The sequence below is a fragment of the Heteronotia binoei genome, chromosome 4, assembly GCF_032191835.1.
Source record: "Heteronotia binoei isolate CCM8104 ecotype False Entrance Well chromosome 4, APGP_CSIRO_Hbin_v1, whole genome shotgun sequence".
Taxonomy (NCBI): domain Eukaryota; kingdom Metazoa; phylum Chordata; class Lepidosauria; order Squamata; family Gekkonidae; genus Heteronotia; species Heteronotia binoei.
The window spans coordinates 96,970,925-96,987,192 of record NC_083226.1 but is presented as its reverse complement, the minus strand read 5'-3'; the positions used below and the strand labels follow the sequence as shown (position 1 = coordinate 96,987,192).

General features: G+C 43.4%; 1 protein-coding gene across 1 annotated transcript in view; it reads left to right on the top strand.

Annotated features, from left to right (window-relative positions):
- HSD17B4 (hydroxysteroid 17-beta dehydrogenase 4) overlaps positions 1-16,268 on the top strand; it is a 127,416-nt gene that overhangs the window by 76,058 nt on the left and 35,090 nt on the right. Inside the window, exons 16-17 of the mRNA XM_060235553.1 lie at positions 653-756; positions 2,732-2,797. Of these exons, the coding sequence (XP_060091536.1) occupies positions 653-756; positions 2,732-2,797 (170 nt within the window). The remainder of the gene's footprint in view (positions 1-652; positions 757-2,731; positions 2,798-16,268) is intronic.

The following is a 16,268-nucleotide window of genomic DNA, read 5'->3' as shown; positions in this document are numbered from 1 at the left end:
TGTGAAATTATGGAATATTGCATTTCTGTAGGACTGTGTCTCAGAATTTAGAAATCAAAATAGGACTGCTGTCTTAGGATGTGGCCAATAAAACTGTTTGTATGATGTTTGCCTCTAGGCAGGGATGGGAAGATTCCTGTAGTTGGATTCCTGTGAGCAGTAGGAATACTATATAGACCCTTTCCCTTTGTGAACTTGGCCAGGCTGACAGAGTAGCCCACCTGCACAAGTTGCCTGGTGATGCTGCAGCCAAGCCATAAGGTGTTCACAACTTACCTGATCCAGGCCTCCCTCTGAGGGTGTGCATGTCTGCAACATTAAGTCTGTTGACAGTGACCTAGAAAGTGAGACAAGACTGCCTTGTGATACTCATTGTCACAAGTTCACAAAAATAAAAATGTTAAATTCATGTTCATTTTTAAAGGTACCATATTAGTACTATTTGTTTGGTATTTGTGTATGTGCTACCATGTGTGTATGTGCTATCACTAGCTTACTACCATTTGTGCACAACATAAGCATATATTTTGAGAGAAACTCATTTTAGAAGAACCTTTGAAAGTCATATGCCATTCTCAGCCCCGCCCCCCCCCAAAGGAGTCTTTCCTGTTTGACTAAAACCTCCTCTTTCCCCCCCTGTGTTTCTGCACAGTTTACACATACTCTGGGAAAGAACTTTTGTGCTATAATCAGTTCTCTGTCTTTGTTGTTGGAGCGGGAGGTTTTGATGGAAAACGATCATCAGAGAAAGCCAAGGTAAAGATCAGTGTTAGGATCATAGGTACATTTATTCAAAAATGCTATTTGACTGCTAATTGTTCTGCACTGCCTGTGGAAAGCTTCTTATAAAACACCACACACTGAGAAACTTGGCTGGTGATGAACAACATTACTTGGACTTGCTCCATAATTTCTCAGGTATCCTGGAAGTCTCTTAGAAAAAGCTCAGCTTTTCCCCACCAAGAGTTTTGTTCTAGCTCATAATAGAAGTCATGAGAAGCTCCTTAGCCTTCTGTATCCATTCCTACTTTTCCCAAATATTGTTCTTGAAAAGTGGTGGCAGGGCAATGAGGGACATCATCTGCAGGTGGCAGCAGTGAAGGATTCATGTGTAAGGCAATGGCTGTTTATCTTGAATATAATAAGCCTCAGCTAGGAAGTATTGTTAACTGCGTTTCTCATGTTTCTTGGCATTTACTTTGTGTGACTGTGTCCAGGTTTTAAAAGTTGGGTCTCTGCTATTGGTGCCAGCCACCCCAGCTGCCAGTTTCCTTTCTAGTGGGCTGACAGAACACTGGTCTTTACAACAAGGGTGCATGTCTCTTCCTTCCCCCTTTTGCTGCAGCTGTCAACTGTGTTGAATTGTGTGCAAATAGACTATGACCACATTGTCTTCCTATCTTGCAACCCACAGCAAGAAATCTAAGGAGATCCACATATGCTGAAATCAAAGACTTCAATTAAACCACCACTGATGTCAGGTTACAAAGCAAAGTCCCCCAAAGAGCACTACACTTTGCAGAAAATCTACTGGTGATCCCCAGACCAAAAGATGTCCAGCTGTCTTTGACCAGAGCCAGGGCTCCTGCCTGGTGAACTCTCTGCCAAATAACACCCATACCCCGTGGTACTTAATGCAGTCCCACAGGGCTGCAAGGCAGAGATATTCTGCCAGGCTTTTAGTTGGACAGCGACTTCCCCCCCCCCCCCATCCTTTGCTTCTTTTCTACCTTGCCCACAAGATAGTGGCACAGTCTAGAATCCTGAAATTTAGTGCCACTTGAGAATGTTTTAATTCTGTACTATTTAAATTGTGTGCATTGTTTTATCTTACGAATGTTTTTATAATTGTTCACTGCCCTGAGTCTTATGTACTCAGGAGAGGGCAATCTATAGATTTAATTTTTATAAATATAAAAGGGCACATATCTGACTTGTCAAACTTGCTTGCTCAGGGAGTTGGAATATGAGAGTGTGTTCTACAATCCAGAAGAGGCTAGATGGCCATTTGACAGCAATACTGATTCTGTGAACTTAGGCAGATCATGAAAAGGAGGGCAGGGGGAGGTGCCAGATGATCCTGGAGGTCTCTTTCAATTCTATGATTCAATGATGAGCTGTGCTTGGATAGCACAAGAGCAGCAGAAACTGGTTCATGTGGTTCTGATATGCAAAATTGTTTAATCTTTGGGTATAAAGCAGAAACTATTAGCATGAACATATTTTGGGGGAGAAAGAACGTTTGAATGGCAGGAAAGGAAAGGCCGACTTAGCATCCGTGTTATGAGCCAATCCAGACATGGTTATGATTTTGGGTTGATTCATAATGGCTTAAGACCATTGCTATACAAAAATGTGCATGTGTAGTTATATTTTAGCATTTTAAAAGGCTCATATGTGAGATTTGTGGCCTTTCTATTGAAAATTCTCACAAGTGACAGCCAGAAAATGAAAATTGCTTCTTCTGGGGGTTTTTTTTCTGAGTACATATTCCCCATAGTTAGTTGAGGTGCTACCACTCTCTGCATAGACTTTGTCATGCCTCATAGCGGAATAATGTGCGACTTAGTAGGTCTGAAGTGATAATGGGTAGTTCATTGTACTGAGAATATATTTTCTGAGTCATTTCTGACTCAGTTTTAAACAATTAAAACTGAAATAACATGTTGTGTATGATTTTTAGCTTTTTAAAAGACAGAATATGCATATTATTGATCTATTTTTCTTCTAGGTAGCTGTAAACACACCCAAAAGACCACCAGATGCTATAGTCACAGATATCACAACAGTAGATCAGGTACATTTTAATTTTGTAAATATTTTTGTTTGTTTGTTTGGAAATTCCCAGGCCGTGCTGATTTTTACAAATTTTGGGAGCATGTTGGAAAATCAATATTTGTGCTAAATACAGCTAAACATTGTGATTTTACTTAATGGTAACTGTTAGAATAAACTGGATCTATTATTCTTGTTTAGTATAGTTTTATCCCATTTTCTTCCCAAAAGAGCTTATAGAAAATATACTTTTACAAATTTGCATAAACTGCAGTATAAAAAGTAAACAAAATGGACCAGGGTGCAAGCCATGGACTAAGAGTCAAGGGTCAAGATCTGTCTGTCATTTGAATCCTCTATGCATAGTTTTTGTGCCATCACTAGTCTACAGAACACTTGTTTTGTTCTTGTTATGCACTGTTGATTGCATGTAGGATCTGGTCTGCTTATGGGCTAATAAATTTGGACTAGTTTTCTTCTGTTTGCAAATATCTCCATAACTTTTTTTTTTAAAAGAGAACCATGTTCAGTTGTAAAGGAGCAAGTACACACACTCCTCAAGTGAACACAGCTTACTTTGTTTGCTTTCATAAATCTCTGTACAAAATGGAGATGTTGACAGGTGACCAGAGTGATTTCAGAAGTATTTACATTGTGAAGATCTGATTCAGTCAATTTCAGCCACCCAAAGCTGTACAGCTTTAAAGTATAATTTCATTACTTTTTCCTGCCAATTATGAAATCGTTATTTTAAATCAATGAACTAAGAACTATTCCATTAAAGGATTAATGTTGAAACATGCATTGTCTGACCTGTGTCCAATTGATTTCTTACTATTAGCCCTTCCCCTAAATCCATATTAAGAGACATCTTTCGCTGGAGACCAAAAGAAAAAAAAAGTGTTAATTTACAGTAAAAGGGAAATGATCACACATGACTATTTGACCTCCTCTTAAATGCCACAGTAAACACTGACTCATTGTAAACAAGTGGTTTCCTATTTCTCCTAAGGATGAGGGTTGAATACTTTAATAAACTTCAATTGTTGTCTTTTTTCAGAATCAGTGTTAGAGTGATAAAATTAAATTTTCATGAGAATCACTTTCAACTATGGTTTGTATTCTGTAGATTTGTTCCTTTGCATCCTATTTCTAATGATTTCATGTTTGCAGTCTCATTTGTGACTTCTCCAACAAATGTGGGCCTCGGTTAATGATTGAAAAATACTAATTCCTATGGTTTGTTTTTATCTACCATATCTCTGTATGATATTCCACAAGTATATTTAGTTATGTACAATGAAAGAAATAAAAAAAACCTTTCAAAAATAATTATAAAACAGTTGACAATACAACTTATGTAAAGCAACAAAGCTGCAAGTAAAAGCAATTCAGATTCTCTGCATTAAAATAAAAATAAAAAAGATAAATATGCCACATTAACAATGTCGCTCAGCCAGCTGTAAATCCAGTGCTGAAAGCATAATGAACCAGCAAACCTCTTGTGGGATGAAGTTCTGGGAGGGAGGAGAGGAATTACAGCAGTGGTCCTTTCGCAAGTATCCACTTTCTTAAGCAGATGCACGCACTGAAGACTGAGCTGCTGGGCAGATTTTTATGGGAAATAGTAGGCACTCAGGTATCCTGTGTAATATAATTATCAAAACCTGGTTAAAAATGGCCACTGAACCACAAGTAGTTTCTGAATACTCTTCAAAGGCATGATGTCAAACCTTTTGTTACTTAGACCAGTAGTGGAAAGACCACTACATTCCAGAAATCCATGCAATTAGTGTACAAAGCAGTTACAAAGATGTGCCATGCTTAGCACCATTTGAAAATCATGGGTCATCTGAAAAGGTAAAAGAAAACTTGGTTTATCAGCACACCGATGACACCTGCATTTCAGATGACCTTTTATCCCACCAATTTCCTATAGATACTGAAAAGTATGGGGGATAAAATAGACTGCTTGTTGTGGAAATGATTTGTTGAATATGACTGGAGACAGTAGAGTGCAGTGCTTCCCAGCCAACCAAGCATACCATGGTTCATGTTATTAAAACCTTCTATCAAGGAAGATCAGTAGAGTTCCACTCCTTCAGCTCCTGTCAGAAGTTGTCCACCAAGGTAATGAAAGCAGCTTTAAGCTAATAACTGGACTGAAAGTAGAATTTTGGCTATCTGTACAGCAAACATGAGTATGCATAGTTGTGTTGATGCTATGGTTCTCTTAAGAGGACTGGGTTTTTGAACAACAATTGCAGCATTTAGTGTAGCTACACTAGAAACTTTGTTATCTATCAAATTCATACTTTTATTTCCTCTGAACATTGAAATGATCCTTTTTTTGCTACTGAATATGGTATAGTAGTTAGAGTGTTGGGCTAGGGTCTGGGTGATCCAGGTTCAAATCCCTATTCTGCCATGGAAGCTCCCTGGGCAACCTTGTACCAGTCACACATTTTCAGCCTAATCTACCTTATAGGGTTATTGTTAGGATACCATAGAGGAAAGAGCTATGTAAAACACTTTTGAGTCCTCACTGGGGGGGAAGATGGGATATAAATGAACTACATAAATTTTTATTACATTTTTATGCTGCCTTTCCACCAGATCATGATTCCCAAGGCAGAGAACTAAAACATTAAAACCTTAGGACAATTTAAAACAAGGATTAAAGCTATAATATAACTTAATAAAATACATAAACAATCAACACCAGAACCAAGGAGGAGAGCCAATAACTGTTATGGGGCTATCCCAAATGAAACAAAAAAAATCTTCAACCTGTAGAGGAAGAGACAGACTTCACTGGGAAGGGAGTTCCACAGCTGTTTTTTGGATTGCCACCCATTTAGCCAATGGATGATTTTGAGAGATTTGATAATGCTTTGGTGCTAGATGTAGTAGGATTACTTCTTGGTGGGCACAAGTGTTAATGTTAGAACATGTGCTTTAGATAAAAACATCTGCAGCCTAATTCAAGCTGTTTATGATATTAAATTTCAGTGGCAAAACCACTGTGTGCCCCCTGCTGCCAGTTAAATCCTGTTGGTTTGTTGTTTACAGATGACAGCTGTGGTTCCTATTAGTTTCAGATGGCTATAGACCCTTTCCTATTATGCTCTGAAGTCTCTGTATGTTCATAGGGGTGGGAGGGTAGACACCACTGTATATAAGAAGCGACCACTGTAGTACTCCTCTCCCTAAAGTAAGCAATGTATAAGCATGCAACAGATTATTGTACAATGCCATAGACTCCACTCTCCAAACCAGCCACTTCCTCCTGGGAAGCCATTATTGCCACTCCCCAGGTTTGGACTAGAGATCACTCAGAATTACAACTGCTCTCCAGATGGCAGACATCAGCTCCATTGAAGAAAATGGCTGCTTTGCAAGGTGGACTCTGTGTTGTCATACCCTGATGACATTGTTTCCCTCCTGCTTTGGTCCACACTGTGATTTTGGACCAGTCACAGACTTTCAGCCTAACCTACCTCCCAGGGTTGTTGTGCAGATCAAAAGAGGGAGAGGAGAATGATGTAAGCTGCTTTGGTCCTCACTGCAGAGAAAGTTGAACTTTTCCTAGGTAAAGGGAGAAGGGGAGGAGATGGAAAGCTGAAATCAGATCAGTTTCCCTACAGAAAACAGCTGCCTTGAGTGCATGGGAAGACACTAAGGTTTGGGGGAGTGAATGCTGTCACTTGGGTGAGTGGGTGGGAAGACAGCAAGTGGGGGAGGGCAGTCACCTAGAGCCTCATTCTAGAGCCTGTTGTATTTCCCCTCACAACAGGCCTTATTCCTACTGCTATTATATTCCAAAACCAATTCCAAAACCAAAAAACCTTCCTAAAACTTATATACCCAGAAGTATTATAACTGGATTAAAAGTAGTTAAATACCATAGTGAAACACTAGTTTCTCCAGTGGTCCCAGGAGTGGGCCAGTCCTCACTCTTGGAATCTTGGAATCATAGCTCCTCCTCTTCGATTGCACGGCTTAACAAACTTGACCTGAAGGGGAGGTGCTTGATCCTCAGAAGTCAGTTTGTTTAGCCCTGCCATCAAAGCAGGACGTGCTTTTAGAGCCCCCTTGAGGCTCTTGATCCAAAAAAAAGAAGAAGAAAACACACAGGAAGAAGAGTCAGATTACCTGTGTTCAGTGGCAAGGAAGCTCCCAGCACGGGAGGAATACAGCGCCGCTTTCTTTGAGGGAGGATTTTTTCCCTCCCGCATTCTGGCAGAGTGCTTCAGTAGCCTCAGGCAGAGGCACACGCACGCGCCATTCTTCCCTCCTCTGTTTCCGGCCCGACGGACGTACTGAGGGCAGTCAATCGCTCGTCTTCTCTCGCTCCCAGCAAAGACACCCCGGCAACCCCAGGGGTCTAGGGAACAGCAACTAAGAGAGAGAAAAAAGAAGAGAGAGAGGGGTGGGGGATAGATTAACAGGGAGTGGAGTCGTGCTTGGCACGCAGCCCGCCCAGAGCGCCGATGACAGAGCCTTTGGCGCGGTTGTTTTCCTGGCGGCGGTAAGCCCTGCATAGAGAGAATTCTAAGAGGGAGGATTTTCCTGGGGGCCGCAAGGGACCAGAGGGGGTCTACAGACCTAGCCCTGAAGCCCTTTTTTCCAGATATAAGCCGGCAGGACGCTGAGAGCCTTCCAGGATTCAGCTGCATGCCCAGCGTCCCCACCCTTCCCCCCCTCCTTTTTTCCCTTGTTTGCCTGGGCTCAGGAGAATGGCCCCTTTTTGGTATGGCATTGGTTATTTTTTGGAAAAGGGAAAGGGAGTAAGACTAGTGTTATGCTAGGGGGGCGGGGAAGGGGACAGCCTCTGTTTGGAGGGGCTGTTTCTTTTGGCGGGAATGGAAGCCATTTTGCCCGTGCTTCTTGTGTTTACAGGGCCATTCACTCTAAGATGGCTGCCCCCACCAAGTTCCCCAAGGGAGCCATAATGGAGGAGGGCACCTGTGATTTGGAGTTGGCTGACTCACCAGCACAGGAAGAGGGGGCAGAAGATCACCAGGCTGATATCTCAGTAGATGAGTCTAAATCTAATATTTTTTCTTGGATTCAAGAACTGGTCAGAAAAGAGGTTTAAGCAGCTTCTGCGACCCCCCCCCCCCTCAAGAGAACATGCAAACTCAAGCACAGGGACGCAGATAAGGAAGAGGAAAGTTTCTCTCCTAGACCTCTAAAGCGTAGCAGGTCAGAGTTACATTCCTTTCCATCTGACCAGGAGGAAGAGGACTCTGATTTGTCTGAAGGCTCTTCGTCCCCAGACACCGGAGAACTATCTGAGGAAGAGGAGGGGGCATCCTCTACTCATTCCAAACTGTTTCCAGCGGAAGTGTATTCACGCCTTCTCCCAAAGGTGATTAGGACACTTCAGATCCAGTACACTCCCAAAAACAAGGAGGAGGAAGACGCAGAGTTTCCTTTGGGAATGGAGGATATCATCCCTAAATCGGGTTCCAAACCCTTGCAGGTTCCATTTTTCTCCATAATCAGGTCAGAGTGGGAACATCCAGCCAAGCCAAAGTCAGTTTCGTCAAATTTCTTTAAGTTCTTTTCATTCATCCAAGAGGCGACCAAGAGGCTGAAGTTACCAGTGGTAGATGACCCGGTGAATAGTCTGGCCTCTAATTCCATGCTTCCAATGGATGTGGATGGGATGCCAAGGGATCCGACGGACAAGCGTATAGAGCAAGCCTTACGTCGGGACTTTGAAGCCTCGTCTAATTCTTTGAAGGTGTCAGCCACCACATCTCTCTTTTGTAGGGCTTCATATATGTGGTTATCTGACTTGGCTAAGAGGGATGACCTACTTAAGGGCGTTAAGGACTCGCTTAAGAAAATTATGTTGGCCACCGCCTTTGCATTAGACTCTACCCTTGAAGCAGTTCAACTATCAGCCAGAGCCATGACCTCTAGCATCACGGCCAGAAGGAATACATGGCTACGTAATTGGGATGCGGATCTTTCAGCCAGGGCTAAAGTAGCCACAGTTCCGTTTAAAGGGGCTTCACTCTTTGGAGAAGGCCTTGATAGATATCTTATTGAGGACAGGAACAAGAAAAAGTCCTGCCTTTCAAGAGATGGGATAACAGGTCGAGACAAAGGTTTCAGTCCTTTCGAGGAAATCGGAGAGACTCCAGACAAACCTCCTTCAAGCCATTCAGAACAAAGTGGCAGTCAACGTCTAGAGACGCCAGAACATCCTTCAGGGGGAAACAAAGTCAACCAGTTAAAGGTCAAAAGAAACCCACATCAGCATGACTGGGAGGGTCCTCTAGATCCAAGTCGGATAGGAGGACGACTTCAGAGATTCTCCCGTGTGTGGCACCAAACAGTATCAGACCAATGGGTCTTGGACACTGTTACCAACGGGTACTCTCTGGAATTTTATTCACCTCCAAGACACCGTTTCCTAGAAGTACAAAAATCTCAGTCTCCCGAGAAACATCGAACACTGTTAATGGCCATCAACCATTTACTGGCGATAGGAGCCATCGAAACGGTTCCTATGATAGAAAAATTTCAAGGCACTTATTCAGTCTTCTTCATGGTTCCCAAAAAGAACGGGGACATTCGGGTGATATTGGATCTGAAGTGGGTGAACAAGTCGGTCGTTACAAAAAGGTTTCAGATAGAGACTCTGAAGTCCATTCTACTGGCTATTCAGCAGGCAGACTTCATGGCATCCATAGACCTGTCGGAAGTCTACCTTCATATCCCCATCGCCAAGGAATATCGCAGGTTTCTCCGTTTTGCCTACGACGGGAGTCATTACCAATACAGGGCCTTGCCATTTGGTCTAAAGTCATCTCCCAGGCTGTTTACAAAAGTCCTAGTCACTTCAGTGGCCGTCCTGAGGCTACAGGGGGTGTCCCTGTTTCCGTATCTGGACGACATTCTGGTCAAGGTCCCGTCGGCAGAGAAGATGAAAAGAGACCTCGATTTGACCATGAGGCCACTCACTTCGCACGGGTTCGTTATAAATGTCCAGAAGAGCTGGCTACAACTTTCCTAGGTTCTAACACACCTAGGGGTCCAGATCGACTCCAACAAGGACAGGGTTTTTCTGACCCCAGAAAGACAGTCAAAAATCTTACAGCTGATAGCGGAAGTCAAGCAACAGAAGTGAGTCAAGCTGATGCTACTAGCAAAGTTGATGGGTATGATGGTATCTTGTCAGGATGTAGTTCAGTGGGCATGGTTCCACACGAGACCATTCCAGAAATTCCTTTTACCGTTCCGGAAGCAGATAAGTATCAGGAGTTCGATCTCATTGACACTGCCAGCCAATCTGCTAAAAGACCCCGAGTGGTGGCAGGCTCCCGATCTTTTCTCCTTGGGGCAGGAGCTGCGGGAACCCAAGAGAGTAGTGATAACCACAGATGCCAGCCTTTTTGGCTAGGGAGCTCACATGAGAGGAGCTGTAGCACAAGGTCAGTGGAGCATTCAAGAGGCCAAAGAAAGTATAAATCTCTTGGAATTAAGAGCCATATGTCTGGCTATGCTTCAAATGGAAGAAGGGGTGGTCGAGACTCATGTGTTGATACAGACAGACAATATGACGGCAAAGGCTTATGTGAATCGCCAAGGAGGCACCAGGTACTGGAAGCTTCAGGGCAAAGCACATATGTTGTTCAGATGGGCGGAAGTCCATCTTCAATCCATCAAAGCCACTCACGTGGCAGGAAAGGACAATGTAGCAGCGGACTGGCTGAGTCGACAATCACTGGACCAGTCGGAATAGTCAATTCATCGCGAGACCTTTCGAGAAATTTGCCAAAGATTTGGGATGCCGGGAGTGGATCTTTTTGCCTCAGACAACAATCACCAGGTGTCCCAGTATTTCTCAAGAACAAGAAGCAGAGGAGCAATGGCTATCGACGCTCTGAACTCGGACTGGCCGAAGACTCTACTATACGCTTTTTCTCCATTCCAGATCCTACAGAGGTTTCTGCAGAGGGTTCATGAACAAAAAGCGGAAGCGATTGTGGTGGCCCCCTTTTGGCCCAGGAGAGCATGGTTCCAGGAGCTTCAGAGTTTATCAATAATGGAGCCATGGCGGATTCCTCCAAGAGGGGATCTACTGTCTCAGGGCAAGCTGCATCATCTGCGACCAGAAATGCTGCATCTCAGTGCTTGGCGATTGAGTGGCAGCAGTTGATCCGTCTGGGTTATTCTTCTCCTGTAGTAGACCCAATGTTGTCTTCCAGAAAGACTTCCACCAATAGAAGCTATAATATCACTTGGCAGGTTTTTCATATTTGGTGTGAGAAGAGGGGGGAAGACCCTTTATGGGCTTCGGTCCCTCTTATCTTATCCTTTCTACAAGAAGGGCTTGAAAAAGGTCTCAGCACCAGTACCCTGCGCAGACAGGTAGCAGCTATAGCAGCAGTTAGAGGGTCAATTAAGGGCAAGTCTATCTCTACACACCCACATATCAGAAGGTTCCGAAAAAGGGTGGCTTTGGTTAATCCACCGCAGGTTCATAGGTTCCCCTCTTGGAATCTGAAAATGGTGCTGAAGGCACTCTGTGGCAAGCCCTTTGAGCCCATGGCATCGTGTAGCCTTAAGTTGCTGACCTTCAAGGTGGCGTTCTTAGTGGGCATCACCTTGGCGCGAAGGGTGTCGGAGCTTCAGGCTCTTTCTATACATAGGGATCTCTACATTTTTCATCAGGACAAGGTTGTGCTACGCACTGATCCAGCTTCATTCCAAAGGTAAATTCGCGCTTCCATAGAGCAGAGGACATTGTGCTTCCTTCCTTCTGCCCTAATCCAGCTCATGAGAAAGAGAAGTTGTGGCACTGTTTGGATGTCCGTAGAGCCCTTAGATTCTACTTGGACAGAACCAAGGGGTTTCGTCAGTCAGACTCTTTGTTTGTCTCCTTCAGGGTTTCCAATAATGGAAGCAAAGTATCAGCGTCCACCATTAGTAGGTGGATTAGGGGATGCATTTACTAGGCTTACAAGGCGAAAGGGTTGGAGCCCCCGGCAGGGGTGACAGCTCATTCCCTTAGAGGGACAGCCACATCAGCGGCCTATAGGGCCTTTCCTTCTCTGGAGGTAGTGTGTAAGGCGGCGACATGGAGGTCGGTTCACTCCTTCACTAAGCACTACAGGATTGATAAGGTGGCCTTGGCTGAGGCTGCGTTTGGGAGAAAGGTACTCCAACACGTGGTTTCGGGACAAAGCTGAAGTGCCTACCCTGGGACAAGGCTTTTTTATGTCCCAAGAGTGAGGACTGGCCCACTCCTGGGACCACTGGAGAATGGAAGATTTTATTCACTTAACATGAAGTCTTCCTTCTCTGTGGTCCCGGAGTGCTCCAGTCCTACCCACCCAGTTGTGTCGGAGGGTATCAGCTTTGCGCCGGGTCTTCGGGGTTGGAGGTCGTTAATGTGTTCGGGATGTTACCAAGTTGGTTGATTGGTCCCTCCGTGGAGCCCCTTAGGAAAGGGTCCAGGATAAGCTCTGGAGGGAGAGTACCGTGTTTAAATTTTCCTAGAGGTTTTTTTTCTCCTGTTTTGTTTGGAGTTATACGTAGGGAGGTGTGATAGCTGGCGGAAGAACTGACTTTTGAGGATCAAGCACCTCCCCTTCGGGTCAAGTTTGTTAAGCCCTGCAATCGAAGAGGAGGAGCTATGATCCCAAGAGTGAGGACTGGACCACTCCGGGACCACAGAGAAGGAAGACTTCACGGTAAGTGAATAGAATCTTCCGTTCACACTAGTAACTCTATGTTCAACTGACCCATCCTTTCTAACCAACTAGATGCCCATCTGACACCAATGCTGATTCTGTGGTCTCAGATAGATCATGAGAAGGAAGGCAGGAAGAATTGCATCAGTGCTTAGTTCTCATGGCCCTTTCTTACATGTCCAAGGAAATGCTGATTGCCACTTCGGATTAAGAAGCAGTTTTTCTTCAGGCCAGGGCTCCTGGAGTTTGACCAGGGCTCGTGGAGGTTTTTTGCCATCTTCTGGTCATGGAACAGAAATTACTGGGGGTGCATGGTGGGAAGGTATCTGTGAATCTCCTGCATTTTGTAGGGGATTAGACTAGATGATTGTGGAGATCTTTCCTACTCTATGTTCCTATTAACTGTTATGAAAAGTTTAAATGTAGACAAAATTGAAAGTATCCTTTGAACTGCATACAAAATGTCATTAATGGATCTTTTCTACAACTCCCTTTCCTTGTGAGACTCTAGTTGTGATGAAAGTTATTCACGTCTTTGAACAAAATACTCTGGTGTATGGTATGGAATCTGGAGCATCACTCCACTGAGGGAGTTTACCCTGATATGAGGCTACATTGTCATAAGAGTGAAATGTATTAGGTTTTCACTGTAGTCCATCATGTTATGTGACACTTTTTTCACAAGGCTTGCATAGCTGTCAATGTCAATTTCTTGGAGGTCATGTAAGACTTCTGGGTGAAGGAGGTTGGTGGAAAGATTTGTCTTCTGCTTGCAGTTGGTAAGATGCAGTCGTTTGGGATGGATGCCACCAATAATTTCTGTTAACAAAAGGCACCGACAGTAGCAGATTCTATTGTCAAAAGGTGATAAAATAGTTGTGATATTCATTTTGATTTGCTCGCATTTTGACTGTTAACCCTCAGATAAATTCTCTTTCTCAGTTTGATGCTTCAAGCATGTTTTCATCTCTCCTTTCCTTCCTATGCTACCTCAAACGCCCTTCTAGGGAGTTTTAGAGTTACACAAGAGGACTGGCCTTAATTCACTACAGTGTTGTTTGTTAATCTAACAGATAATTTTATTGGGATTAATCCCAAAGATGGCAGAGCTAATTCCATTTTGGATAACTCTCAGGAGTGTCCTTGAGTCAACATATTGATTACGGAAGGATGGCAAAATGCTGCTAACTCTCCAGGGAGACATATGGCTCCTGTTCTTTTTCCATACATGAAGGATACTTGGTTTACAATTGAGTTTAATTTTGAGCAGAACACAATCTTTTCTTTGTAAGAATGTTTGGGGGCTATGGTAAAGCGGTAAAAAATTTGACCCAGCTCTTTTGCTTCACTGCTTTCACTGCCTTTATGATTGAAAACAAATGTCAGTTTATTAATCTTAAAATGCTTTTACCCTGCCTTTCTCTTGTCAAGCAGGACCCACAGTATCTTACAATTTAAGTCACGCCCAATAGCACAATACCACAGAAACACATTAAAAAAAGATCTCTCGGGCAGGACAGATCCCAGTTCTTTGTCCAGGAGCTTCTCTGGGTTCTTATAGTTCCACAGTTACAGAAGAGGGCAGGACTGAGTAGCTGCTGGTCATTAACGCTGTCTGGAAACACACTCTCTTCTGAAAGCAGAGTCACAGATTTCAAGACAGGAGTTCTGAGCTCAGGCACAGAGGAGCTCTTTTTCACGAGGGCCAAACTAGATGTACTCTGTGTGCACTGTCTACACCATGTGGAACCCCACAGCAGGGAATATACCATCCCCCCACATGCACACATGCTGCTTTAGCCTAGGAAAAACATGTAGAAGGCTGAAGCTTTTCCTCCTGCCACATCCTAAAGCCAAAGAATGCTTGGGAATGTTAATTCCCTAATGTCAGATCTGTCTATAAAATGGGTCAGAGAACCCAGCCCATGTCATGGCAGACATAATGTCCAGTTTGGCCTTTAACACTTATCTGCCTACCTGTCTCACAACAAAGTATTTGCTATATACAGTAAAAACCACTTGAAGCACATCTGAAATGAGACATGTTTGTGTGTTTCCAGGCAGTGATATTTCAGAGTGTAATGAAAGTCAGTTTTAAACTTTTTCCTTCCCTGCCCTGTGATGTACTTAATTAGTTCTAAAGAGTCAGATGAAATAGAAAGTGGAGTTTTGGGGCTTGAAGAAGAAGAAGATATTGGATTTATATCCCGCCCTCCACTCCGAAGAGTCTCAGAGCGGCTCATAATCTCCTTTACCTTCCTCCCCCACAACAGTCACCCTGTGAGGTGGGTAGGGCTGGAGAGGGCTCTCACAGCAGCTGCCCTTTCAAGGATAACCTCTGCCAGAGCTATGGCTGACCCAAGGCCATGCTAGCAGGTGCAAGTGGAGGAGTGGGGAATCAAACCGGGTTCTCCCAGATAAGAGTCCGCACACTTAACCACTACACCAAACTGGCTTGGACATCAGAAACACATGGTATTCTCTCAGCCATTAATTTGTTGGGTGGCTTTGAGCAAGTCACTTTCTCAGTCTGTTGCACCTCAGGATTTTTCTTTTTTTGGTGGTGTGTGGAGATGCATTGGGGTGCAAAATGTATCTAAAAGATAAACCAGTGAGAAGTGGGGGAGGGCGTGAAAATTTGATAATACAAATACATTTTCATGCTTATTTTGAAAAATGTTATGTGATCTCTCCTGAGGACCTGCCTAAAACAGCTTATAAAATAATACATAATACAACATTAAACGTTAAATAAACCTAGCCAGAGCATAAAGACATAAATCACGTAGCAGATTAAAATGACTTGTTTCCAGGATAAAAGCACCCCATAAAAATGGTGTTTAAAGATCAACTCCTTAGTTAGAAGTCTGGGTAAACAAACATTTTAGTAACGGCACCTGGCAAGCTTCAAGGGGAAGAACATTCCACAGGTGAGGTGCCACTACATGGGGGGAAGGAACTTGTGTCTTGTTTGCTTTATCCAGCCTCTGACAGTAGTCTAGCTGGACAGGTTTTAAAAGCAGAGCCAAGTGGAGTACATTAGACTGATCTAACCTGGATGTAATCAGAGCATGGATTAATGAAGTCAGATCATGCCTCTAGCTTCCTTTAGGTATAGAAAAGAGCTGTAAAACAAAATCACCATCCAAAGGCCATTTGGATAAATACAAGTTTTATTTGCAGAATGCCACCCAGTGTTCAAGTGTGCTCCCCCCCCCCCCTTAATCTCTTTAAAAGAAAGAGGTTGGCCAGAAATTTCATAAATAAATAAATATGGTTGAATAGCAGAAGCTCATTACTACTGAATTTGTCCTTGTGCAGATGTGAACATTTCAGACCTTTAATAATAAATGACAGAAAAGTGTGACATTTTTCAGGATGCTGTGATGTTAGATTTTTACATCAAAGCAGCATAAAGGTAAAGAACTTCCTAACATGCAAATTCAACACAATATTCATAACGATTTTAACAATGCTTAATGTTGTAAATACTATTTTACTTGCCATAGTTTGAAGTATCATTGTCAAGATCCTGAGCTTAGGTCCCCCTGGGTCTGCATGTCTGAATCTTGACCATGGGTAACCTCCACCTCATGAACAATAGGTGAGTCTCCTAGTTGGTAGCTCTGCAGCTGCCATCTTCCCTGTCTTTTCCATGCTAGCTCTCCAAAATAACAGCACTGCTTAACCTAGAGAATTCGCTGCCAACAGATTTATCTGTGTCTAAAGGCCTTGATCCCCTTAAGCTGACACTATGTCAATAACTAAAGCCTGGGT